Source organism: Hylobates moloch, unplaced genomic scaffold, assembly GCF_009828535.3.
Source record: "Hylobates moloch isolate HMO894 unplaced genomic scaffold, HMol_V3 SCAFFOLD_10, whole genome shotgun sequence".
Classification (NCBI taxonomy): domain Eukaryota; kingdom Metazoa; phylum Chordata; class Mammalia; order Primates; family Hylobatidae; genus Hylobates; species Hylobates moloch.
This window is the reverse complement of record NW_026652285.1, coordinates 15,578,249-15,604,957: the sequence shown is the minus strand read 5'-3', so window position 1 is coordinate 15,604,957 and position 26,709 is coordinate 15,578,249. Positions and strand designations below refer to the sequence as shown.

Here is a 26,709-nt window from a genome sequence, read left to right as displayed (position 1 = left end):
TTAGAAGATGAAGCCTAGTTGCTGTTCTAATTCTAGTCTCTATTCACGGTCTCTTACTTGAAGCCTTAGGGACATGTGTGATCGTGGGTCCCAGGGAAAATATACAGTACTGGCTTATATAAAACTGATAGCTGAGATAGCCTTTACCTTCACTTTCTGGTGGTTGCTCTGCCTCACTTGCACTGCTTCATTTTAGATTTTGCTACAGTTACTCCAAAATTATTTCTATGATTTGTTGATTCCTATGGTCTGCCTGTTGTAGGTAAGGTCTTTACATTTTGCCTTGAGCATATAGTTCTCTGCTGCAAACCTCATGAACATTATTTAGCCTTTTACCTTTTTACTTTGTCTTTCTTCACTGGTCCTTTTAATTTCATCAGAAAACTTAGTTCCTCAAATTCTGATTTATAATATTCATAGATGCAGAGTGATACTTACTTTCTTTGGCAATACCAATTACTTTTCTTCCTTAACTGATTCTTCAATATTTCTGGCTATTTCAGGTTTTAATATCATACAATCTCAGTGCCATAGAGTTCATATACTTTTTTATTTTAAAATAAAACCAGGCTGGGCACAGTGGCTCACACCTGTAATCCCAGCACTTTGGGAGGCCCAGGTGGGAGGATTGCTTGAGGCCAGGAGCTCCAGTTTACGTTGAACTATGATCACACCACTGTACTCCAGCCTAGGTGACAGTAAGATCCTGTCTCTAAAACAAACAAAAATTGGGCATTATTTTGCTGTCTGTTTACTTAATTGATTTAATTTTTTTAACCTCCTAATTCAAGACATACTTTTTAGTTAAATATTTTCTCAAAATATGCCACACATGCCAGTGGTGGGGCACAAGAGAGTTTTAGGTGGTACACCAACAGGCACTAAGTACCATTGAATAGCATCATGAGAAAGCAATAAGGTTTCTGTTAATTTTTCTCAATTTAATATGATTATATTTTTTCTGTCCAATTCTTGTAAATCTCCCTTTATGCTAAAGAAAGCAGACCTTAAGCTCAAAGCTCTTGGACAAGCAGAGTATTTGACCATTGTTTAATTTTCATTGAATTATTATTTTTTTCCCCACTGACAAATTATTTTTACTGTGAAACTGGTGTTGCATTTGTAGTAAAATATAACATGACTTATTTACAAATATTAATTTAGATTTAAAAAGGGAGGGCCAGGGTGGTGGCTCATGCTGTAATCCCAGCACTTTGGGAGGCTGAGGTGGGAGGATTGCTTGAGGCCAGAAGCGCTTGAAATCAGCCTCAGCAATATAGCAAGATCCTGTCTCTATAAAATTTTTTTAAAAAAATTAGCCAGGCATGGTGGTGCAAACCTGTAGTACTACTCCCTTAGGAGACTGAGGCCAGAGGATCACTTGAGCCCTGGAATTTGAGGCTGCAGTGAGCTATGATCAAGCCATTGCATTACAGCTTGGGTGACATAGTGAGACCTTGTCTCTTAAAAATATAATGATAATAATATAAATAAATAAATAAATAAAGGAGGTTATCTACGTTCATACATACTTAAATATTTCTGTAATAAAAATTTAATTTGTGAGTTAGTACAAAAGATATATATTAACTAAATAGTAGTGTAGATTAAAGAAAATAGGGCAAATATTGTGATGATTGTATGAGAATGACTGAATTTGGAAGGATGGTAAACTAAATCATAATCTTTCCTAAATCTTTCCTAAATCTGATAATATCATCTATTTGATAAATGTTCTTTGGTCAAGGAAAACTAATTTTCTTAAGGTTTTCTGATACAGTGATTCACTCTTTAAAGACTTTTTAAAACTTTTTGTGTTTTATTTTCATTTCTATTTTTAAAGTCCATAAGTCAACATTAACATAGTGCTTGATTACTTGCTGATTTTTTTGTTTCTGGTTTTTGAAAGTTTGGGACAGAGCACTGAATATCGTCACATTTGGTCCCTTGAAATCTCCAATAAGCCCAATGTATCTGAGCCTGAAGAACCAAAGATTCGTTTTGTTGCTGGTATCCATGGAAATGCGCCAGTTGGAACTGAACTGCTTTTGGCTCTGGCAGAATTTCTCTGCCTGAACTACAAAAAGAACCCAGCTGTTACCCAAGTAAGAGAATAGCCGAGGTTGACATGCTTTAAAAGGAAAAAGCTCAACATTAATATCAGGGCACCATTTTTAAAATTTTTAATTTCTTGCTAGATTTTACAGAGTCACTTGTAGTACATTATGAACTTTACTCTTTAAAAATGAACCATCTTTGTAGTATATACCCTTTGTTAATAGTGTCTTTCTATTTTATTTCCTTGTCTTAAGAGGCATACAGGAAAGAATACTAAAAATTCACATTCAATTTCCTACTCCATCATTTAATAGCCACACGACCCTTCCAGTCTTTATTCACAGTTCTTTACTTTTTTTTTTTTTTTTTTTTGAGACGGAGTCCTGCTCTATCACCCAGGCTTGAGTGCAATGGCACAATCTCGGCTCACTGTGACCTCCGCCTCTTGGGTTCAAGCAATTATCCCGCCTCAGCTTCCTGAGTAGCTTGGACTACAGATGCCCACCACCACGCCTGGCTAATTTTTTTATATTTTTGGTAGAGATGGGGTTTTGCCATGTTGGCCACGCTGGTCTCGAACTCCTGACCTCAGGTAATACACCTGCCTTGGCCTCCCAAAGTGCTGGCATTACAGGCGTGAGCCGTGGCGCCTGGCCAGTTTTTTACATTCTGACTTGAGGGACTTCCATTCTGAATTACTTATCACTAGGACACTATATTGAAAAATCTAGTGAAAGCCTAGTTTTTCAATATAGTTTTCTTTTTCATGTAATACATAAAAATTATTGGACATCTTGGCTGCTAAGATATTTTAGAAAAAGCAATATGGTATTATCTACTGTAGCCATCTGTGACTACAGAAAAGAACTTTGACGGGGGTGTGATGGCTCATGCCTGTAATCACAACACTTCAGGGGGCTGAAGAGAGAGGACCACTTGAGGCCAGGCATTTGAGACCAGCCTGAGCAACAGAGTGATACCTTGTCTCTACAAAAATTTTAAAAATTAGCTGGGCATTGTGGTGCACACCTGTAATCCTAGCTACTTGGGAGGCTAAAGTGGGAGGATCGCTTGAGCCTATTAGGTCAAAACTGCAGTGAGCTGTGATTGCACCACTGCATTCCAGCCTGGGTAACAGGCTGGAATCTCAAAAACAAACAAAACAAAACTTTGACCCAGAGGCTTGGGCACGTATGATTAAGCATCCTAGTTGTAGGTTGCCTCAGAGAAGGGAAGGAAAGACTGCATCCATCTAAAACACTCACTAATTGGCACTGTCCATAGTGGACTTAGGAAAGGGAAAAAGAACTGATATTTATTGAATACATATTATGTGCCGGGTAATATACCAGGTATTTTATATACATCATTATATTCTCAACTCTGTGATAATGATTATCTCCATTTTATTAATGTAGAAACTGAGGCAGTCCCACAGCTAGAAACTGGTAAAACTAGAATTTAAACCCAAGTATGTCTACTTCGAAGCCCAGTGCAGTTCTGCCTCCCCAAAACAAATTGGGAAAGAATTGATGTCATGATTAGGATCAGAAGGGACCTGTGTAATTAGGTGACACGAACTTAAATCTGACCAAAAATTATGTTCTCTTCCTTTGTGGGACAGGTGCTCTGTGTTGCGAACTTACTCAGCTCTGCCATTAGAGCATAAAAGCAGTCATATGTAAATGAATAGTCATGGTTATGTGTCAGTAAAACTTTATATACAATAGCAGGCACCAACTGGATTTGGCCTGCAGTTAGTGGTTTCTCACCCCTGTTCTAAGTCACTGGAAGGTCTCTGGGAACATTAGCTGTACAGTAGTTTTTTGCTTATTTTTAATATATTTGAAGCAAAAGGAAATTTTATTTTTTATTTTTTCATTCATTTTAGTTCTGCCTTTTAAATTAACTGTGTGTAGAATAAACAATAGACTTTCTGTTTGAGGCATCAGAGGGTACCCATTGATTCTACATGCAGCTAGTAACTCGTTAATTTCTGTTTCTGCCTTAGTTGGTTGACAGGACTAGGATTGTGATTGTCCCTTCTCTAAATCCAGATGGGCGAGAGAGAGCTCAAGAGAAAGACTGTACTTCAAAAATAGGACAAACAAATGCTCGTGGCAAAGATTTGGATACAGACTTCACAAGTAAGACTAATTTTTAGGCTATTAAATTACTTAGGAGATAATTTTCTCTTTGCTAGAAGCTTGGTTGATCCTATTTTGTCAGTGAATAATGGAGTACTTTCTTGTCTGGGTTATAACTGTGAGGTATAAATGTATACAGACATCCGGAAAAGTTTTTGAATTTTTCTCCTTTATTATTTGCAAAAATAATTAAAGTTTTTCATAGAAATTCAATCCATTATATTGGGATGTTTCTTCACTAGTTGTGTAGAGATGTGTATTCTCTCTCCCCTCCTATGTATGTGTATACACACACGACACACACGTGTGTATATTGATTTGGAGAGCCCTGTTTCTTATTTACTTAAATGGGATCACCAACTGTATGCATTATTCTATAACCTTTTTCATTGAATATGTATCATTGACATCTTTCAATTTCAGTACTTACAGATCTCTAACATTCTTTTTTATTTTTTATTTTTTATTTTGAGACAGAGTCTTACTCTGTTGCCCAGGCTGGAGTGCAATGGTACGATCTTGGCTCACCTCCGCCTCTCGGGTTAAGCAATTATCCTGCCTCAGTCTCCTGAATAGCTGGGATTACAGGCACCTGCCACCATGCCTGGCCAATTTTTGTATTTTTAGTAGAGATGGGGTTTTACTATGTTGGCCAGGCTGGTCTTGAACTCCTGACCTCAGGTGATCCACCTGCCCAGCCTCCCAAAGTGCTGGGATTACAGGCATTAGCCACTGCGCCAGGCCCAACATTCTTTTCTAATGGCATCTAGTATGCCATGAATCTATGACAGTACTCTAATTTATTCAACCATTTTCTACTGATAGATATTTACTTTATTTCTGACTTTTTGCTTTTGTAAACAGTGCTGCAGAGAACACCCGGCTTTCTGAAACTCTAATTTTCTTCCAAAGATAACGTATTTGTCCATTTTCACACTGCTGATAAAGGCATACCCAAGACTGGGAAGAAAAGGAGTTTTAATTTGACTTACAGCTCTACATGGCTGGGGAGGTTTCACAATCATGGCGCAGGATGAAAGCCACTTCTTACATGGTGGCAGCAAGAGAGTATGAGAAGGAAGCAAAAGCGGATCTGATAAACCCATCAGATCTCGTAAGACTTACTCACTATCACAAGAATAATACGGGAAAGACCCGCCCCCATGATTCAGTTACCTCCCACCGGGTCCCTCCCACAACAAGTGGGAATTCTGGGAGATAAAATTCAAGTTGAGGTTTGAGTGGGGACACAGCCAAACCATATCATTCTGCTACTGGCCCCTCCCAAATCTCATATCCTCACATTTCAAAACCAATCATGCCTTCCCAACAGTCCCCCAAAGTCTTATTTCAGCATTAACTCAAAAGTCCACAGTCCAACATCTCATCTGAGACAGGTCCCTTCTGCCTCTGAGGCTGTAAAATCAAAAGCAAGTTAGTTACTTCCTAGATAAAATAGAGGTACAGGCATTGGGTAAATACAGCCATTCCAAATGGGAGAAATTGGCCAAAATGGAGGGGCTACGGGCCCCATGCGAATTCAAAATCCAGCAGGGCAGTCAAATCTTAAAAGTTCAAAAATTTTCTCCTTTGACTCCATGTCTTGCATCTAGGTCATGCTGAGGCAAGAAGTGGGTTCCCATGGTCTTGGGCAGCTCCACCCCTGTGGCTTTACAGGGTACAGGCTCTCTCCCAGCTGCTTTCACCGGCTGGCATTGAATGTCTGCGGCTTTTACAGGGGCATGGTGCAAGCTGTCGGTGGATCTACCATTCTGGGGTCTGGAGGACGGTGGCCCTCTTCTCACAGATCCACTAGGCGGTACCTCAGTAGGGACTCTGTGTGGGGGCTCTGATCCCACATTTCCCTTCCACATTGCCCTAGCAGAGGTTCTTCATGAGGGGCCTGCCCCTGCAGCAAACTTTTGCCTGGACATCCAAGCTTTTCCATACATCTTCTGAAATCTAGGTGGAGGTTCCCAAACATCAATTCTTGACTTTTTTGCACATGCAGGCTCAATGCCACATGGAAGCTGCCAGGTCTTGGGGCTTCCACCCATTGAAGCAACAGCCCGAGCTGTACCTTGGCCCCTTTTAGTCACAGCTGGAGCAGCTGGGACGCAGGGCACCAAGTCCCTAGACTGCCCCCAGCATGGGGACCCTGGGCCCAGCCCACAAAACCAGTTTTTCCTCCTGGGCCTCCAGGCTTTTGATGGGAGGGCTGCCGAGAAGGTCTCTGACATGGCCTGGAGACATTTTCCCCATGGTCTTGGGGATTAACATTAGGCTCCTGGCTACTTATGCAAATTTCTGCAGCTGGGTTGAATTTCTCCCCAGAAAATGGGTTTTTCCTTTCTATCGCATAGTCAGGCTGCAAATTTTCCAAACTTTTATGCTTTGCTTCCCTTATAAAACTGAATGCCTTTAACAGCACCCATGTCACTTCTTGAATGCTTTGCTGCTTAGAAATTTCTTCCTGCAGATACCCTAATCATCTCTCTCAGATTCAAAGTTCCAAAAATCTCTAGGGCGGGGGCAAAATGCTGCTAGTCTCCTTGCTAAAACATAACAAGAATCATCTTTGCTCCAGTTCCCAACAAGTTCATTATCTCCATCTGAGACCACCTCAGCCTGGACCTTATTGGTCATATCACTATCAGCATTTTTGTCAAAGCCATTCAACAAGTCTCTAGGAGTTCTACACTTTCCCACATTTTCCTGTCTTCTTCTGAGCCCTACAAACTGTTCCAACCTCTGCCTGTTACCCAGCTCCAAAGTTGCTTCCACATTTTTGGATATCTTTTCAGCAACACCCAACTCTATTGGTACCAATTTACTGTATTAGTCTGTTTTCACACTGCTAATAAAGACATACTCAAGACTGGGAAGAAAAGGAGATTTAATTGGACTTACAGTCCCACATGGCTGGGGAGGTTTCACAATCATAGCGGAGGATGAAAAGCTCTTCTTACATGGCAGTGGCAAGAGAGAATGAGAAGGAAGTGAAAGTGGAATCCCCTGGTAAACCCATCAGATCTTGTGAGACTTACTCACTATCACAAGAAAAGCATGGGAAAGACCCGCCCCCATGATTCAGTCACCTCCCACTGGGTACCTCCCACAACACGTGGGAATTCTGGGAGATACAGTTCAAGTTGAGATTTGGGTGGGGGTACAGCCAAACCATATCAGATAGGTTATTTATATAGTCCCTAAATTATTTTGTAAAGCAGGATATGCTTATTCTTTTTGTTTTTTTAATGAGATTTTTCTTTAACTTGCTTAGAGTCATTAGTATATACACATCCTGAAGTACGTAATAAAACTTAGACTAACCTACCTTCTGTAATGTATCTTTCTTGCTTGAGATAGTGGCTTATGGAGAAATAAAATATTTATCTACAAATTTTTAAGTTAGCATTTTGATTGTATTCAAGTAGAGAATATTTTCTTAGATACTCATACTAAGATTGATATTTTATATTTGACTTTTCTCTTTTTTAGATGATGCTTCCCAACCTGAGACTAAAGCCATCATTGAAAATTTGATTCAAAAACAGGACTTTAGTCTTTCTGTTGCCTTAGATGGTGGTTCTGTGCTGGTCACATATCCTTATGACAAGCCAGTACAGACAGGTATGTAGAATGTCATTTCATATATATACTATTTAAGCTTAGGTAGCAAATCCCAATTAAGTAATGTCCCTTCCACATTTTTATAAATAGTGAGCATTTGAGCACACTCTGTCAGCAAATTACCAGCCAAAGAAGAGTGTACATACATCAGCAGTTCTGTTACTTGGAGAGCTCAGATCTAATGGTAGCCCAGCCTTACTGAGTCTAGCTATCTTGTTCCATCTGTTCCATTTAGTCCACAAGCATTTACTGAGCAATTATTATGTCTGTAAATATTGAGAATATAAAAGTGAGTATGACACGGTTTCTGCCTCATGAAACTTGTATGTAACCAAATACTAACAGTACAGATTTGTCCTCGCCTGTTTTAAACTTTGACTAAGTGGTTGCACCTTATGGTGAGTTAAATAGTTGGTTGTTTAATCTCTGTGGGATCGCAGTATATGGAGATGGTTTGGGTGGTTTTCAGTGCATCTTACAAAGAATATTGTTATTAGGCTACAGTTGTCCCAAAATGCAGTAAGACATGCCAAAACAAGTTTGTATTTTAGTGTGATAGTCTGTTGTGAAAACTCACCATTAGAACCTTTTCATGTAAGGAGGATGTTTGTCTTCTTCGTGTGATTATCTTGGGCTAAATAAAACCTTTTAGGGTTAATTATAGTAACAGTATACTTAAGTGGAGTGCAAAATTTATTAGGAGAAAAAGATGACTTGTATCCATGAAGGTTAACTTGGGGGAAAAAGTCATTTGGATTTCTCCACTGACTTCTAAATTTTTCTTTCTATAGTGGAAAATAAAGAGACTCTGAAGCATTTGGCATCTCTTTATGCAAATAATCATCCATCCATGCACATGGGTCAGCCCAGTTGCCCAAATAAATCAGGTAGGTGTTTTCCATACATTTTGTTATTGCTGTTGTTATTGTTGCTTTTGTGGGGAAAGGAGTTTCACCTTAAGGTCTTCTTGATTCTACATTTCTTAATGCTTTTATAGATGAGAATATTCCAGGAGGAGTAATGCGTGGAGCAGAATGGCATAGTCACCTGGGCAGCATGAAGGTATGCTTTCTAGAACATGGTTAGAATGGAGTTACGGCCAGGCACGATGCCGTACGTGTAAGTCCAGTGCTTTGGGAGGCCAAGGCAGGTGGATTATCTGAGTTTGGGAGTTCGAGACCAGTCTGGCAAACGTGGTGAAACCCCATTTCTACTAAAAATATAAAAATTAGCTGGGCATGGTGGCAGACGCCTGTAATCCCAGCTACTTGGGAGGCTGAGTCAGGAGAATCGCTTGAACCTGGGAGGTGGAGGTTGCAGTGAGTCGAGCCAAGATCACACTACTGCACTCCAGCCTGGGCAACAGAGCAAGATTCCATCTCAAAAAAAAAAAAAAGAATGGAGTTTATGAATATCAGCCATTGAGTGCAAGAATAGGTGACTCTTCTGGTATTGTAAAGTGAATGTCATCTGCCTCATGGCTTTCTTGATATGTTTAGCCCTTAAATTAACCTGACAGTACTTTTTTGGCCATTTTAACCATTTTTAATTGTACAGTTTAGTGACATTAATTAAATGTTGTGCCCCCAAAACCATATCTATTTCCAAAACTTCATTTGCCCCAGACAGAAACTCTGTACCCACTAAGCAATAACTCCCTATTCCCCTCTCCCACGGCTCCTGGAAACCCTGTCTACTTTCTGTCTCTATTAATTTGCCTATTCTAGGTATTTCATGTAAGTAGAATCATATAATATTTACCCTTTCACTTAGCAAAATGCTTTTAGGATTCATCCATTTTAGAGCATGTATCATTACTTCATTCATTTTTATGGCTGAATAATATTCTATTTATATTTATACCACATTTTTTTGTTAATTCATGTGTTGATGGGCACCTGGATTTCTACTTTTTGGCTACTGCAAATGATGTTGCCATGAGCATTGGTATTACAAGTATCTGTCACTTCTTTGGGATAGATACCTAGGAGTGGAATTGCCTGGTTATATTGTAATTCTATGTTTCACCTTTTGAGGAACCACCAAACTGTTTTCCACAGCAGCTGCACCATTTTACATTCATTACCAGCAATGTTTGAGGTTTGCAATTTTCCCATATTGTCTCCTCACCAACACTTATTTTCGTTTTTTTTTTTTTTTTTTTTTTTTTTTTTTTTAAACAGAGTCTCACTTTGTTGCTAAGGCTGGAGTGCAGTGGCTATGGCTCCTTCACAGCTTATTGCAGCCTGAACCTCCCAGGCCCAAGCTATCCCCCTACCTCAGCCTCCTGAGTAGCCAAGACCACCTTCATGCACCACCATGCCGGACCAATTATTTTTAATTCTTTGTAGAGACAGGGTCTCCCTTTGTTGCCTAGGCTGGAGTTCTTTATATATTAATATAAAAGGCTGAGCATGGTGGTGGCTCATGCCTATAATCCCAGGACTTTGGGAGGCTGAGGCGGGAGGATCACCTGAGGTCAGGAGTTTGAGACCAGCCTGGCCAACATGGTGAAACCCGTCTCTACTAAAAATACAAAAAAATTAGCTGGGCATGGTGGCAGGCGCCTGTAATCCCAGCTACTTGGGAGGCTGAGGCAGGAGAATCACTTGAACTTGGGAGGCGGAGGTTTCAGTGAGCCGACATTACACTATTGCACTCCAGCCTGGGCAACAAGCACGAAACTCTGTCTCAAAAAAAACAAATAAACAAAAACCATTCTGGATGCTATGTATTCTAGATAGGAAATTCTTATCAGATACATGATTTGCAAGTATTTTCTCCTATTCTTTAGGTTACCTTTTAAATTTCTTGGTTATGTCCTTTGATACACGAGTTTTTAATTGTGATGAAATCCAATGTACCTGTTTCTGTTGTTGTTGCTTTTGCAATTGTTATCCTATCTAAGGATCTGTTGCTAAATCCAAGGTCATAAAGATGCCCCGCCCCGCCCCATTTTTTTTTTTTTTGTATATGCTTTTATTTTTCCGTGATTACAAACACAACTGAATATCAAATGCACAAAGTAAGAATTATACGGGGAAAAAAAATCAGATACGTTCAAATATATATCACCTTTTCAAGGCTATTTCCATCCAGAATAACCTTGGTTTGCCAGGGCCAATAGAAAGAAGTCACAAAATCGCCTTTAGTCAAATTTGTGTGTTTGCTTTCTTCTATAATTCCAATACCTCCACCACCAACGACTTGAGATAGCTGCCAAGGTGTTATATAATCAGTGCCAGTGTCTTCATTCATTCTACAACGAAGGCTGTCACTTCACACTTGGAAGGTTGCACAGCGGCCAGGCAGAGGCACTCCTCACTTCCCAGCTGGGGCGGCCGGGCAGAAGCGCTCCTCACTTCCCAGACGGGGCGGCCAGGCAGAGACGCTCCTCACTTCCCAGACATGCCCCATGTTTTCTTTTCTTTTTTTTTTGGAGGGCAGGTATGGGATGAGTGGGAGAGGCAGGGTGCATGGCCCCACCCCCTCCCACCTCCCTGCTTCCTGCAGCCTCCTATCCTTGTGTTTTCTTTGAAGAGTTTTATGGCTGGGCATGGTGGCTCAGGCCTGTAATCTGAGCACTTTGGGAGGCCAAGGTGGGTGGATCATTTGATGTCAGGAGTTCAAGACCAGCCTGGCCAACATGTTGAAACCCGTTATACTAGAAATACAAACATTAGCCGGGCTATAGTGCTGCGTGCCTGTAATCCCAGCTACTCCAGAGGCTGTGGCAGGAGAATTGCTTGAGCCTGGGATGGGGAGATTGTGAACAGCCGAGATCTCGCCACTGCACTGGAGTCTGGGCGATGGAGTGAGACCCTGTCTCAAAAAAAAAAAAAAAAAAAAAATGTTTTATGGATCAAGCTGTCGTATTTCAGTCATTGATGCAGTTTGTTTTTTACAGTATGAAGTAGGAGTTCAACTTCGTTTGTTTGTATGTAGAAATTCAGTTGTGTCAGCACTATTTGTTGAAAGACTATTCTTTCCCCACTGAATGGTTTTGGTATCCTTCCCCAAAATGAGTTTACCATAGATGTGTGGATTTATTTCTGGGCTCTCAATTCTATTCCATTGGTCTATATGTTTGCCTTTATGCCAGTATCACTGGTTTTTTTTTTTTTTTTGGTTGTTGTTTTCCTTTATTGTTTTTTATTTATTTATTTTATTTTTATTGATTTATTTTTTATTTTTTATTTTTTTATTATACTTTAAGTTTTAGGGTACACGTGCACAACATGCAGGTTAGTTACATATGTATACATGTGCCATGTTGGTGTGCTGCAGCCATGAACTCGTCATTTAACATTAGGTATATCTCCTAATGCTATCCCTCCCCCATCCTTCCACCCCACAACAGGCCCTGGTGTGTGATGTTCCCCTTTCTGTGTCCATGTGTTCTCATTGTTTAATTCCAACCTATGAGTGAGAACATGCGGTGTTTGGTTTTTTGTCCTTGCGATAGTTTGTTGAGAATGATGGTTTCCAGCTTCATCAGTATCACTGTTTTGATTAATGTAGGTTTGTTGTAGTAAGTTGTAAAATTGGAACGTGTGAGTCTTTCAACTTTATTGTTCTTAAAGATTGTTTTGGCTATTCAGGGCCCCTTGTCATTCCATTTGAGCATTGGCTTTTCTTTTTCTGAGAAAAGGGGTGTTGGAATTTTGTTAGAGGTTGTGTTGAAACCGTATATCACTTTGTGTAGTATTGACATCTCTACAGTATTGTCCTCCTATCCATTATTTAGGTCTTCTTTAATTTCTGACAGCATTTTAATTCATTGTCCATCCACTTCAAATTAGGCAGGAGTTGTTAGCAGATGGGTGGTTGGCTGATCATTTTATTCACATGTGCAACCAGAAAATTGACTTCATTCCCATTTCTGCCTGTCTTCCCTCCTTTATTTACTAAGAACTTACTACTGGGAGGCACTTTGCTATATTAGTGATAAATAAAATATATTGCCTGGCCTATTGTACGAATTAACTGTGTTACATAATTGATTTGATCTGGAAGAGAGCAACTCTCAACAGGCCGTGAGAAATTAAAGACACAAAAAATTATATCTAGTCAGAGATACAGCCTTTTCTCTGTAGAGGAGATGGCATTTGGGCTGCAGAGATGGTGAAGCAGAACATTACAGAAAGAGGAAGCAGTACATAGCAGAAGTCTAATTTAGTTAGAATATGGGGTGTAATGCAGAGCCACAGAAGGTTAAGAATGGAAAGAGTGCTTGTTGCTTTGAATGCTTTGTTTTAATAAGAATGGGAAACTGTGAGGTTTTGAGCAGGGGTAACAATATTGACATGATCTGAGCTATGCTATGGGAAAACTAATCTCTAAATAATCAGTTAAGATAGTTTGGAGGAAGGAGAGACTGGTACAGGGAGACTGGTTTGGAATTGTCTAGACAAAAAGTAATGAGGGCCTAGGTTATGCTAGTGGCAAGGAGAGTAGAGTCAAAGGATGACATTTTAGAGATTCTATAGAGGTAGAATTGACAAGATTCAGCAAATTATGGATGATAGTGAGATAGAGAAGTCAAAGACAAGAGGTTTCATGGCTATGTGAGAAAATGAGTCAGTACCATTAACTGAGTTAGGAAAAAGAAGAGATTTTGGGAAAAGGTGGTAAGTTGAGTTTTTGAACCTGTCTGCACAGGCAGTTCCTGTACCTTGATAATATCAATGCTGTATTGCAGGGAGTGGATATTGTCACTAGCAGGGGTCCAGGTTGAGGGTATGAGAGGGCTAATGATCATTATCTCCATAGCTTCAAGAACAACTGTGATGTTTCTGGGTTTTGAGGGAAGCTGACCCTCTTCTGCATGTACTCTTTCATTCATTTCTTCAGCAAACCTGAATAAACCCCATCTACCTGGCACTACCAGGCACTGTGGGAAGCACGGAAGATAGGAAAATAAATTCGACATAGCCCCTGTCCTCAAGGGCTCTCACAGAGTTTGTGATTGATTATAATACAGAGAGGTTCATTTATATTTGTCATAAAATGCTTTACAGCTTCTTTGTTTACATCAGCTACACTTTCTTTTCATTTACTCCATTTGTTGTATTACAAAGCCTCATTCTTTCTTTTACTTATTAATTTTCCCACATTTGATTTTGAACTTTGTATTCTAGGATTATAGTGTCACCTATGGCCATTGTCCGGAAATCACAGTATACACAAGCTGCTGTTACTTTCCTAGTGCTGCACAACTCCCTTCCTTGTGGGCAGACAATAAGAGATCTCTTCTTAGTATGTTAGTGGAGGTGAGTCTTTTCCTTTTAACTAGAGGCAAACTCCCAGGAATATGTTCAGTAAAAACCTTTATCAAAACATTGTCTTTTACCAAAAATGTATATTATTTATTTTAAATTTATATAGAAAGAAGAGTTTTGGTCATTTTATGTTTCCTAAATAAATGCCATTTATTCACATCTCTGGAATCTGCTATAATTTAGGTAATTTGACCTTGCAAGATGCTGCAAGTTCTTTAATTTGAATATCACAGAGTTACTGGAGTCAGTATACCATGGTAGGAAGGAAATCACTCAAGGCATTAGAAGATTGGGTTCTAATGCTTTAGGCTATGACAATATCAGAGTTCTCTTTTATGTCCAGCTCTGTGATCCTGAACATTGAATGAATAGCAAACAAGGTCAGAGTCAGTGAGGAGGGAAGAGAAGAAGCAGGCCATACAGAGTTTGATACTTGTTTGTGTGTGGTTTTTGTTTTGTTTGGTTGGTTGGTTTTGGTCATGCCTCAAGCTAGTGCCTCTACAATGTCTGGCATTATGACAACATAAATTTATATTTTAAACATTTTTTCAGGTTCACAAGGGAGTTCATGGATTTGTTAAAGATAAGACTGGAGAGCCAATCTCTAAAGCAGTCATTGTACTTAATGAAGGAATAAAGGTACACACAAAAGAGGGAGGTTATTTCCATATACTGTTAGCGCCAGGTGTCCATAACATCAATGCCATCGCTGATGGGTACCAGCAACAACATTCACAGGTGAGAAACTCAAATTGAGTAGCATCATGTAAATTTTTATTCTTAATAATACTTCTATTTTATTTTGAAACTCTAGTTGGAAATCTTGAAGGGAGTGGGCCGGGCGCGGTGGCTCACGCTTGTAATCCCAGCACTTTGGGAGGCTGAGGTGGGCGGATCACGAGGTCAGGAGATCGAGACCACGGTGAAATCCCGTCTCTACTAAAAAAAAATACAAAAAAATTAGCCATGCGTGGTGGCGGGCGCCTGTAGTCCCAGCTACTCGGAGAGGCTGAGGCAGGAGAATGGGGTGAACCCGGGAAGCGGAGCTTGCAGTGAGCCAAGATTGCGCCACTGCACTCCAGCCTGGGTGACAGAGCGAGACTCCGTCTCAAAAAAAAAAAAAAAGAAAAAGAAAGAAATCTTGAAGGGAGTAAAGAAATTAAAAGTGTGACTGCCTCTTGATTATGATATCTTGTTATCCTTGTACCCCTTGCCAACAAACGAGAAAATTTTCTAGCATTTTGTATACTTTAGATGGCAATGCATCATCTCCTTAGTTTGCTCTGTGGGCCCTAATAATATAGCAGAGATACAGTACACCTTAAGCAGAATTTGTCATGATTCTTACTCTTTCTCCTTCTAGGTCTTTGTGCATCATGATGCAGCTAGTTCTGTGGTGATAGTCTTGGACACAGATAACCGGATATTTGGTTTGCCAAGGGAGCTTGTGGTAACTGTATCAGGTAAAGACATTTTGATTTTTAGTAGTAAAAGTTAAAAACGATCTTGACATTTCAATATGAGAGTGGGTCACCTCCATAATCCTGAAACTAATCACTTGTCTTCTAATGTCTCCTTATCTAAATGTGATTTTCCTGGATGGATCTCTGTTCTCTCATATGTTCTCCTGGCTTGCCTTTCTCTGCCAAGACCAGCTCCATCAAGGAGACCCTAACCCAGCGGTGCTAGAGGAATTAAAGACACACACAGAGAAATATAGAGGTGTGAAGTGGGAAATCAGGGGTCTCATAGTCTTCAGAGCTGAGAGCCTCAAACAGAGATTTACCCAGGTGTTTATTAACAGCAAGCCAGTCATTAGCATTGTTTCTATAGATATTAGATTAGCTAAAAGTATCCCTTATGGGAAACGAAGGGATGGGCCAAAATAAAGGGACAGGTTGGGCTAGTTATCTGCAGCAGGAGCATGTCCTTAAGGCACAGATCGCTCATGCTATTGTTTGTGGTTTAAGAACGCCTTTAAGCAGTTTTCTGCCCTGGGTGGGCCAGGTGTTCCTTGCCCTCATTCCGGTAAACCCACAACCTTCTAGCGCGGACATCATGGCCATCATGAACATATCACAGTGCTGCAGAGATTTTGTTTATGGCCAGTTTTGGGGCCAGTTTATGGCCAGATTTTGGGGGGCCTGTTCCCAACACTTCTTTTTCTTCAGGTCTATACTCAAATGTCACCTCCATGGAGAGGCCTTCCCTGATCACCCTAGCTACCCCGTCACTATCTGTATCCTGCTTTTTTTCATTATACCACTTGTCACTAACATTATATTATATATTTGTTCGTTTATTTGTCTATATTCAATCTTTCCCACTAAAACATAAGTTCTGAGAGAGCGAGGAATCTACCTGCATCCTCCAAGCCTAGAACGATGGTTAGCACGCAGTGGGTCTTTATGAAAAGTTGTTGAATGAATGAATGAATGATTTGCTTTATATTAAAGTCATAAGTTCCTAGGACTTTGACTTATATTAGTTCTGCTTTTTCAAGATCCAGGAAAGAGGAAATGTTTGTTTACGCTGGAACTAATTCATGTCATTGCTTGGATTACTGAAAGGTTAGGAAGAAAAAAATATGTGGTAAAATGAATACTCTGCTATACTGTATCTATTTGATGCAGACAGCCTTAGTTTATTTCTAAGTGCAACTTGGATGAGGCAGAATAACCAAGTTTTATCACAGGGTTCCTGTGGGAGAGACCCTTAGTTGAGAGAAAGTAGTGTATTGGAAACATGCCCCAGTCATAGATCCTGTGTAGTGTGTTTAAAGAGTTCTTAGCTTTTCTCAGATTAAGTGTAAATAACTTAGTGGTTAAAAACACAGGAGGTAGAATTCAGCCATGGTTTAAATCTGACTCTGTCACCCATTAGCTATTGTGAACTTGGTTTTTATTATTTTTAGTTTCTAACACTTTTATTTTGATAACCTCATGTACAAATTTAAAATAAACAAGGAGATTTGGATGAAATGAAAGTTTACTGGAAAGGAAAAGTATAATAGAAGTCATAAAAAGCAGGTTGCAGAACAGTAGACACAGTACAATTTCATTATGGTAAAAGAAAAAAATACATGTACATGCATATGCATAAAGAAAGATCTGGAGCCAGGCATGGTGGCTTACGCCTGTAATCCCAGCACTCTGGGAGGCCGAGGCAGGTGGATCACTTGAGGTCAAGAGTTCTAGACTAGCCTGGGCAACATGGCAAAACCCCATCTCTAGCAAAAATTAAAAAAATTTTTGTGTGGTGGCGTGCACCTGTGGTACTACTCGGGAGGCTGAGGTGGGAGGATTACACACACACACACACAAAAGATCTTATAACTAAAAATGATCTCTGGGTAATGGAAATGTAAATATAGGAGGTTTTTTGGTTTTGGCTTTTGTTAGTTTGCTTATCTGTATTTTTAAACTTTGTATATTGTACATATACTGCTTCTATAATAATAAAAGGGTTGTTCTTAAGTGCATGAAATAGAAATAAAATAAATGAGGGGTATATTATTAAAAGTTCCATTGTAAGCGGCTGCTTATTAATATCCTTAAAGTATAATATCACCCACGTGATGGTTTTCGTTTGTCAGGTGCTACTATGTCGGCATTGATCCTAACAGCTTGCATTATTTCGTGCATCTGCTCAATCAAGTCTGATAGACACAAGGATGGTTTTCATCGGCTCAGGCAGCATCATGATGAGTATGAAGATGAAATTCGCATGATGTCTACTGGCTCCAAGAAGTCCCTCCTAAGCCATGAGTTCCAGGATGAAACAGACACTGAAGAGGAAACATTATATTCTAGCAAACATTGAAAAACACATTTTGCATATCTCCCAGCATAAGTACCAAGCAAAATTACAGTTCCTCTTGGGAGAACACTGCATTAAGAAGAGAGACTCTTGCTTCTTCAAAGAGCTTTGGGAAGTTAAATTGCTAAATTTGTATTCTCTGTGAATTTCACTGGCAGTTTTGAACTTCCCTTCCTTAAAGTACTCTTAACCTTTAAAAAAGAAATCTGATTTCTGTTTATGCAGCAGAGATGGGACAGCCACTTTTTCTTTTTAATTTAAGATGAGCTATTTGGAGCTTATGTAATAATGGCATAAAGCCAACTAGAGGATGTTATATTTTGCACATCAGGTGTTTACTAGCGGCTTAAGTATTTTTCTTTGTTTTAAATGGCCAAAAGAATCCAGAAACATGAAGGCAGGGACAGCAGTCAGAATCTACATAAAGCTTTAAAAACTCAAGGTTTTTTCAGCCTACTGAGGAGTACTTTTCTCTAGTTGTTAAATAGCTGGAGTTTCTCTTATTCAGGTTTAATGGAGGTTGAATTGATTTTTAAACACATATAACAGTAGGAAATGAATAAATGGGCTTCTGCATTTGGCTTTCTACCTGTTCCAAGGCTAGGTTGGAACTGGTAGACTACGCTGTAAGCAGGATTTCACTACCTCTCTTAAGGTTTAGCAAACTTCTAAATAGCCCATTTTAAGGGAGAACTTACTAACTTTGTTGTGAAAAGTCTAAATGCCCACTTGAATGAAGCTGAGAGAGATCTAGCAAAAGTTAAAACTCATGTTGCCTATCTTCGAACTTGGTAAAAAACCCACAGGTGCTGCTGCTTATATCTGTGAAGCACTAGCTTATTCTAGGAATGCCTGATTCTTTAATATTGCCTAAATCGGAACCTTTTTCTATGTTGCACACATGGTTTTCAGATGACCCAGCCATCTACAAGATCTGAATTCTACTGAAAATATCTAGAAATGTGGAAGAGACCTACTTGCACATTCTTAACCTGTATTTGAACACAAAATATCTATACTTCATGCTCCAGCCAAGCCTATACCCTGTAATAGCATACTATTACTGAAATTGCTTGGCCGGTCTTGTTCACATGGGCCTCTGGGAGTGATTTGGTTCTTTCTCCTAATGTTTCATTTGACAGTCTCTTTTTGATCAACCAATTTTGCTAAAAGTTCAGTCGAAAGCTTTTAAGTATAGCTTCCTCCCTTGAAAAAAATGTAAACTATGACTGCTAAGTGATAAAACACTGTGGTGTGAAAGTGTCATCTTCACTGCCAATCAGGCAAAGACCTGAAAGATTTGCATTTTATTGTGTCTGTCTTATGCAATGGAAATGATGCTTTTTGTAAGTATGCATCTTACCAATGATCTAACGGTTTAATACCTTTGAATGTTTTAATGACCAAGTTGCTGCTGAACTTATACTAGATCAGGGGATCAAAAAACTTGCTCTCATCTTCTCAATTGTATTCTATATCCATTAATGTATCAGTTATCCCAAAGCCTTCAGGTGGAGTGGTTTACCACCTACCTAGGTCGTTCAACCAGGTTTTGTGAGGAATGCATTCAAAGTGGCTTTATAAAAGAAGATTTTGTTTAGCAAGAATAATGAGGTCATGTCATTTGTTAATAAGTATCTGTGATAAATCTGTGGTTCAAGGTTAAGCCATTCTGGTATTCTGGTATTAGCAACTGTAAATTCTGCCACCTCATACATGGAACAGGGCTTGTGGGATGCTAATAGTGAAGTATATATGATTTAATTTCTTCTAATAATCTTTATGTTTTCTTTAAGGATGGTGGTGTATTGCTCTTTTTCAGCTTTATTTTTAAGAGTACAGTCAGGAAACCAACAAGGGGCCTAAGAGTGGCTGCCCCGCTTGGAACATTACAGCAAATGAAACAAAGTTAATGTGACAGGCTTTGCTTTGTTATCATTGGTCTTCACTAGAGGATACCTTTTACATTTACTTCTCTCTTGGATCAAATATGTCTTTAACTGTACATCTCAGTGGCTAGAGGCCATGCCTTTTAAGCGTGTGTAAAATTTTTAAAGAAATGAACATACACATAGTTATTTTAGTAATATTTCCTGAAAGAAAAACCAAATTCTGCTATAAATCTTGATCTTCAATGAACTTTTAAATAATGCATTTAGCTGGAAAACAAGACTTTCCCAGCTTGTGTTACCTAGAAGCGTGAATGTATAGGATACCTGACTACTAAGACTATATTCTCAGCCCTGCCCTGTCTTTTATTTGCGGATCTAATCTAATATTAGAACATATTAACCGCTTAAGGCATTGAAGCCATATGGGATGGGGAATGCATTTCTTCAGTGTTTCTCCGAGAGACTTTCCATTTCCTTGGAGTTACGGAGGCAAGTAGGTATCATAGTATTAAGAAATCTGCCTAAACCTGAGTTGTGCCTTTCTTTACTCACAAGGCATGGGTTTTGTCCTGGTGATCAGTTTGTAAGCCTTCTTCCTTCCCAGCTCGTTAATAAAAGCAAAGTGATTGAGTAGGTAATGTTCAAAGTGTCTGCCTGTGTACATGTACATGTATTGATTATGTAGTTCAGTAAAATGTGCCCAAGTCATTTCAGAAAGAAAGACCCTTTGGTTCTGATGCATTTTGCTGAACACTTGGGTAGTGAGTGGGATCCTATCCAGTTGAAGAACGCTTGCAATGCTCATTGAAGGGATTTACTTTGGGACTTTGTCATCTTCCAGAAAGGAAACATATTGTATATTTGGCCCAGTGTAATTGATTGCTTAATCTTTGGTAACTTTTACTTGAATGGGATTTGCTGAATTAATGACTATTGAATTTAAAACTAATTATGAGTTGACAAATAAATAAAAGGTAGTGTTTATGTCTGAGCTTATTGTGTTTGAGCTGACACCAGGTTACTCAGTAACCATGACCTGCTCCTCCATTTCCATTTATTCTCAACATTGAATAGTTTTATCTTGTTGTTGCCAGAAATGCATTTGTGCCAGGTATTGTCCCTGCTGTATGAAAAGCTTCTTGGCAATGAATTCTGTAATAGTGCCCTACATTATGGTTTTCTGGTGGAATTGTTTTAACAGTGACAACCCAGCATTTCCAATATAATTTTTCTTTATTGTTATTACCAAAAATTCCACTATGATTGATGTTCAGTGATTTTCTATAGCAACTTTTTTGGTAACTCTTTGGGTTTCTGATTTGTTTTAGCTAAAATCTTGGGGGGATGATTTGGGTCTTTGATTAATGTTAACTGAACTTGGATTTCTAGTTCATGAAGAAATCTCTCCCAATACCCATTTATCCTATTTTTAGCAATAATTCGTTAATGATTCCACTTGATTTTCAGAATATTGTCCTGATTGATTTTGATTTGACAGAGTACATTATGAAATTTGAAAATAGGTTACCATTTTGAGGCAGTTGGATATAAATTATGTAAATATGTATGATTATGACTTTTATAAATGGCATAACATGAGTGTACTAACTACCTTCTATGCTGGCCATGCTACAGATTTTCTGGAGGTATGACATAATAGTATTTTTTTATGCTTAGATTAAAAATCAGCTTTTCACCTCTCCAGTTTTTCCAAGTGATACTCCCAGTTCTAGAGCAATCTACAGCTGTTTCTATGAGGTGCCCAACACCCATTCATCTCAAGTGCTTCAGTCTTTGGTTTATTTCATGCACTGTGCCTTCAAAATGAAATTTTTAAAAGGGACTTTAAATGAAGTTGAATAGTAGTTTTTAAAAGTCAATGTGTAATTTATGTGAAATCTAACTGTAATGAGGTCCTTTCTGTTTTTTATATGTAAACAGATCTACTAATCCTGTATAAAAGTTATTTTACGATGTTTGTCTTTCTTTGTGTTTTGTCTCATAATCTTTTTTCAGATGGAATATGCCAGAAAAAGTTATAGGTCCAGTTTGAAAATTATTTAGTTTTTCTACCTATGCTAGTGGAAAAATAGTACCAGGATCAGAATACAGGGTATCACCTATGGAATGTTTCTGTATTTATGAATTGACTCAAAAGAAAGCTTTGTTTCTGAAATCACATTATATATTAGCCACAGTTTTCTGTTTTTAGCTCAGCTAGATTGTTATATATGTTCAATCATTTCACAACAACAACACAAAACTGGTCATTGAAAGGTTTTTATGTACCCATTTTAAACTTGTTGGTTAAAAATTTCGTCCTTTTTCCAGGTGAGGCCCAGTTAGAATAATGTGTCCTGGCACTTTTAGGCACAGCAAGGATGAATTCAATATCCCCTTTTTCACTTAGCAACAATGTGTTACTTCTACCCCGATAGGAATTGGGAAAGCAAAGTTATATGAGAAACAGACTCTGCTGATAAAGAACTCATAGTCCAGACCAGAGAAATAGAAATGGAAATAAGTTATATTTCAATAGTGATTGGTTCATCTAAAAGTCTCTGCTGTAAAGGAAATAAAGCATAGAGGTTTGAGCATGGACTTTGGAGTTGGACCAATCTGTGATTGATTCTTGGTTCTGCTACTTGCTTCCGATGTGACCTTGTACAAGTTTCTTGACATTCTCTGAGCCTCAGTTTCTCTACTGGTTAAAGAATAATCCTTGATAGGATTGCAGTGGAAAATTAAATGAAATAATGTTAGCAAAGGTCCCAACATAATATTTGACTCGGAATTGAATGCCCATGGTAACCAGCATCATTTTCCTTCATGTGATGTCTTCTTATGCCTTTGAAAGAAAGTTACTTTATCAAATGTATAAACAAAGATCTGTTTATAGGTGATCTTTTTAATTTAGAAGAAATTCTGAGACACAAATACTAAAAAAAAAAAAAGAAATTTTTTATTATGTGGTTCAATAGATTGTCTAAAGCATAGCATAGTAAAGTTTTAATTATGCCAAAATGCTTCATATTTGTTTTTAAATGAAATTAAGTTGTATTTATGCTTCTTTAGTGAAAACAGCCTTACTTAACTGCTACAGGAAGTGTGAATAGTGATAACGGTTCTTCTTCTCTCAATGTTTGAAACATTTTCCTGAATTTTCTTAGTTTTCGCATACCTGAATCAAGAACCCTTTTGGTTTGTTTCATAAACAGTAATCTAGTTATTATGTTCAGCTTTTCAGATTTCTAATAGCTGATTGTTTTCAGCAAAGTAAACATGATGGTCAACGCTAATACTACTCAATTATGAATAAGTGCCATTGTGTGGGTCTTCATGTCTTAGTCTCACTTATAGTTAGAATACCAACTGATTCTATGCTATTTATTGCAAACCTCAGATAAATACACCATTAATTATTACACACAACTTAAAAGCAATAAAATCAGTAGATAAAGCCCAATTTTACCTTTCTCTCTCTCTCTCTCTTTCTATATATATATAAAATACATATATATATATATATTTTTTGAGACAGTCTCACTCTGTCTCCCAGGCTGGAGTGCAGTGGCACGATCTCAGCTCACTGCAACCTCTGGCTCCCAGGTTCAAGCGATTCTCTTGCCTCAGCCTCCCAAGTAGCTGGGATTACAGGCATGCACCATCACGCCCAGCTAATTTTTGTGTTTTTAGTAGAGACAGGGTTTCACCATGTTGGCCAGGCTGGTCTGGAACTTCTGACCTCAAGTGATCCTCCCACCTTGGCCTCCCAAAGTGCTGGGATTACAGGCGTGAGCCACTACGCCTGGCCCCAATTTTAACTTCAATATCACAATTTTCACCTACATTAGTAGAATATTAAAAGCAAACATGCTATTTCTTTGGCATTTTAGTTGAGGTCAAATAATCATCTTCCCTAATTACTGTGTAAACAAATGTAGACAAGATAAGCAAGAATGAGACAGGATGGCCTATATGGAGTAGTAAGGTGTTGAAGTTTAGAGGCCAGCCTGGAAGACTGAGGAAAAAAGGGTGAGAATTACTTGATGAGATTGAAGGTATGATAATTGGAAGTGGGAGTATACTGAGATGGATATTTCAAATTCAGCAATATGAAGAGGCAGTGATCAAGTCAAAACTGTAGGTGGAAAATCAGCAAGTGGAGAAACTTAAGACAGAACACGGAGGAAATAGAGTGCAGATTAAATAGAAATTGCTATGATAACATGGATTATATTCTGTGATTGCCATTGAGGTTGAGCCAAAGTGAAGGAGTAATGGGGAATTACTCAAATATTTGAGGTTATTCCAGTATATATATTGTTATTTATTATTTATTTATGTACATATGGTTCCTAGCAGAGATTTTCAAGACTAAACAGGCTTTTGATCTAGAGTCAAAAGCATTGATCCTGCTGAGAGGGAATGGAACAGAAAGGGACTGGGCAAGTTACAGTAATGACTGAATTTCAGGACTGCTATATTTTAAAAAATAATAATTTTAGATTTATAGAAAAGTTGCAGAGATCATACAGAATTGACTCCTGGGTTTTGATTTGGAAGATGTGAGTGTTGGGAGGACAAACGAGGAAGGATTATACACAGTTTTCTATTTAGCAGAACGTGAATGGAACACATTGGAAAGAGGGCCTGGGCATAGGAAATAAGATATCTAGAATCTAGGCAGCCATGCACAGCCTGGGTACTCCAGGTGTCAAGCCATGTGGCTCGGCTTCTAGGTGACCAAGTTCAATTGAAATCTCTAGTGGAAGATGTGTCCCTCCTAGAGTTGGAGCAGACCTCGCAATTTTTCACAAGTAAAAGAAGAGCAGAAAAAGTTTTATACGGATTTCAGATGTTTATATTATTGAACACTGTAAAATATAATTATTGTTTTCAAATAAATAAAAGATAAACCTGAGACTATCACAAAGATCTATAAGATAATAGCAGAATTTCTGGAAATGAAAGTACAGAAACTAAAATGGATAGTTGGAGTGGCAGATTGGGCACAGAGAAGTAATTAACTAGAAGACAGATCTGTAGAAATTCTTACGTAGCATGGAGACAAAAAGGTAGAAAATACAAAGGAGAGGGTTAAAATGTGGATTTGGCATACAACTAATACCACATGTTTGATAACCACAGTTTTAGAGGAAAGAAAAGAAAGAGCATAGGAAACTAAGAGACAATGACTGCGAATCTTCCCCAAGTTGATAAAGATAGCAACCCATAGATTAAAGAAACTCAATCTAAGCAAGAAAAAGTAACATCCACACTTAGATCAGTGAAATTGCAGATCAACAAAGACAAAGACAAAAGAGATTAGCAATTAGACACTCTCAACAATAGAAACCAAAGTACATTGAAATTATACTTTAAAAATGCGGGGAAAACATTAAATAACTTCCAACATAGAATTCTGTATTGAACATACCTTTCAAGAATGAAAGCATACTTTCAGGTCACTGAAAACCTTAGTGGCAGCCTAACTACCTGTCTCCCGATATTTCATTGTAAAATAATGCAAGCACACAAAGGATAAAGTATACAGAAATCACACTCTCAGCATAATTTGAAGTCAGAGAATTTTGAAACTTCAAACTGAGTAAGATGAGCAAAATCAGCAGATCACAACATGGATTCTCACAGGCCCACCCCAGCAGCATTCCACAGGCTCTGTGGAGCGAAGGCAGATGGAGATAAACTGCAGGGAAGTCAGGAGACGGACACCAGAAAAAGAAAGTAATGTTCTAATCTTGGCCTAAAACTACTGCCAGAAAGACTAGGTCCGCCTAACTCTCAATCTAAAAAACAGGTCCAAGCAGATCTGGGCAGAAACCAGAGGCAAGGGGCTTCAGAGTGAGCGCAATTTAAAGGGGGCAGGTGTGACTTAATGAGGCAGTCTTTGAAACACACAGCTTCAAAAGAAAAGAAAAAAAGGGATTCTAGTGAAGGGAAAAATGAAAAAAGGAGAAGCACCTTTGACAATTAGGTGATGAAAAGAAGAAAAGGAGGAAATTCGAGTCCTGCTAGTCAAATGAGAACTGCAAAATCAGAGCACTTACAACTCGTCCCCGAACATGTCAACAAAAATGCCTACTAAAGTATTTAATACCTTAGCTTTGCTCTATTATCAGAACAGATCTTATCAGAACAGATCTCAGCCATGAAACATGAAAATATAAATAGCAGATATGAATGAATATTGATAAGCAATGAATTTGTCATTATTAACAGATGATATGATTATATATGTGGAAAATACAAAATGATCTACAGATAAATTACAAATAATAAAATTTAGTTCCACTTCCAGCGATGAGTGGATTGGCTTGAAACGGAAAGACTTCTCATCAAGAGCAATTAGAAAAGCTAAATTTTATTTTAAAAAAAAAAAAACTGTTTGAAGGATTGGAGAACTACTAATGTAGTAGTAGACTTATGGGATCAAGATCCCGGAACAAAAAGAGCTGAGAGGTGAGCATGATGGTAAAACATTCACCTCCAGGCATGTTTCAATTCATAAGTGACAGAAGAGAGGCCAGGCAAGAGGCAGAGAACTCAAACAGAAGTTTTAGGCAGTATCACTGGGTGGGGGAAATATGAGGTTAGCACCTGTCAAGGAAGTGGCACTGGTAAACAGTCTTTCAGTTAGGAAACCTCAATGGCTACACATTAGAATTAAGGGCTAACCAAAAATAGACTAATTTTAACAAACACAGAATCCCGCTTGGTATTAGTTCCATGCCATACTGGATTAAGCTGATCTGCCCCTACCTGAACTGCCTGCAAGAAGAGGCAGTAAATTATTTCTGGAGAAAGACAACATCATCTAGATCCTCAAATGATTAATACAAAGTTTTATCTATAATA

General features: G+C 38.6%; 1 protein-coding gene across 2 annotated transcripts in view; it reads left to right on the top strand.

The window, feature by feature from the left end:
- CPD (carboxypeptidase D) overlaps positions 1 to 21,812 on the top strand; it is a 72,641-nt gene extending 50,829 nt beyond the window's left edge. Inside the window, exons 13-21 of one of the 2 annotated variants that reach the window (XM_032163103.2) lie at positions 1,910 to 2,105; positions 4,070 to 4,205; positions 7,707 to 7,838; positions 8,630 to 8,725; positions 8,836 to 8,900; positions 13,979 to 14,110; positions 14,672 to 14,857; positions 15,483 to 15,582; positions 17,715 to 21,812. In XM_032163103.2, the coding sequence (XP_032018994.1) occupies positions 1,910 to 2,105; positions 4,070 to 4,205; positions 7,707 to 7,838; positions 8,630 to 8,725; positions 8,836 to 8,900; positions 13,979 to 14,110; positions 14,672 to 14,857; positions 15,483 to 15,582; positions 17,715 to 17,941 (1,270 nt within the window). In that variant the 3' untranslated portion in view covers positions 17,942 to 21,812. Of the gene's footprint in view, positions 1 to 1,909; positions 2,106 to 4,069; positions 4,206 to 7,706; positions 7,839 to 8,629; positions 8,726 to 8,835; positions 8,901 to 13,978; positions 14,111 to 14,671; positions 14,858 to 15,482; positions 15,583 to 15,774; positions 16,055 to 17,714 lie in introns of those variants that run through there. The other variant, XM_058445217.1, reaches the window with a different exon arrangement.
- Positions 21,813 to 26,709: the final 4,897 nt, after the last annotated feature.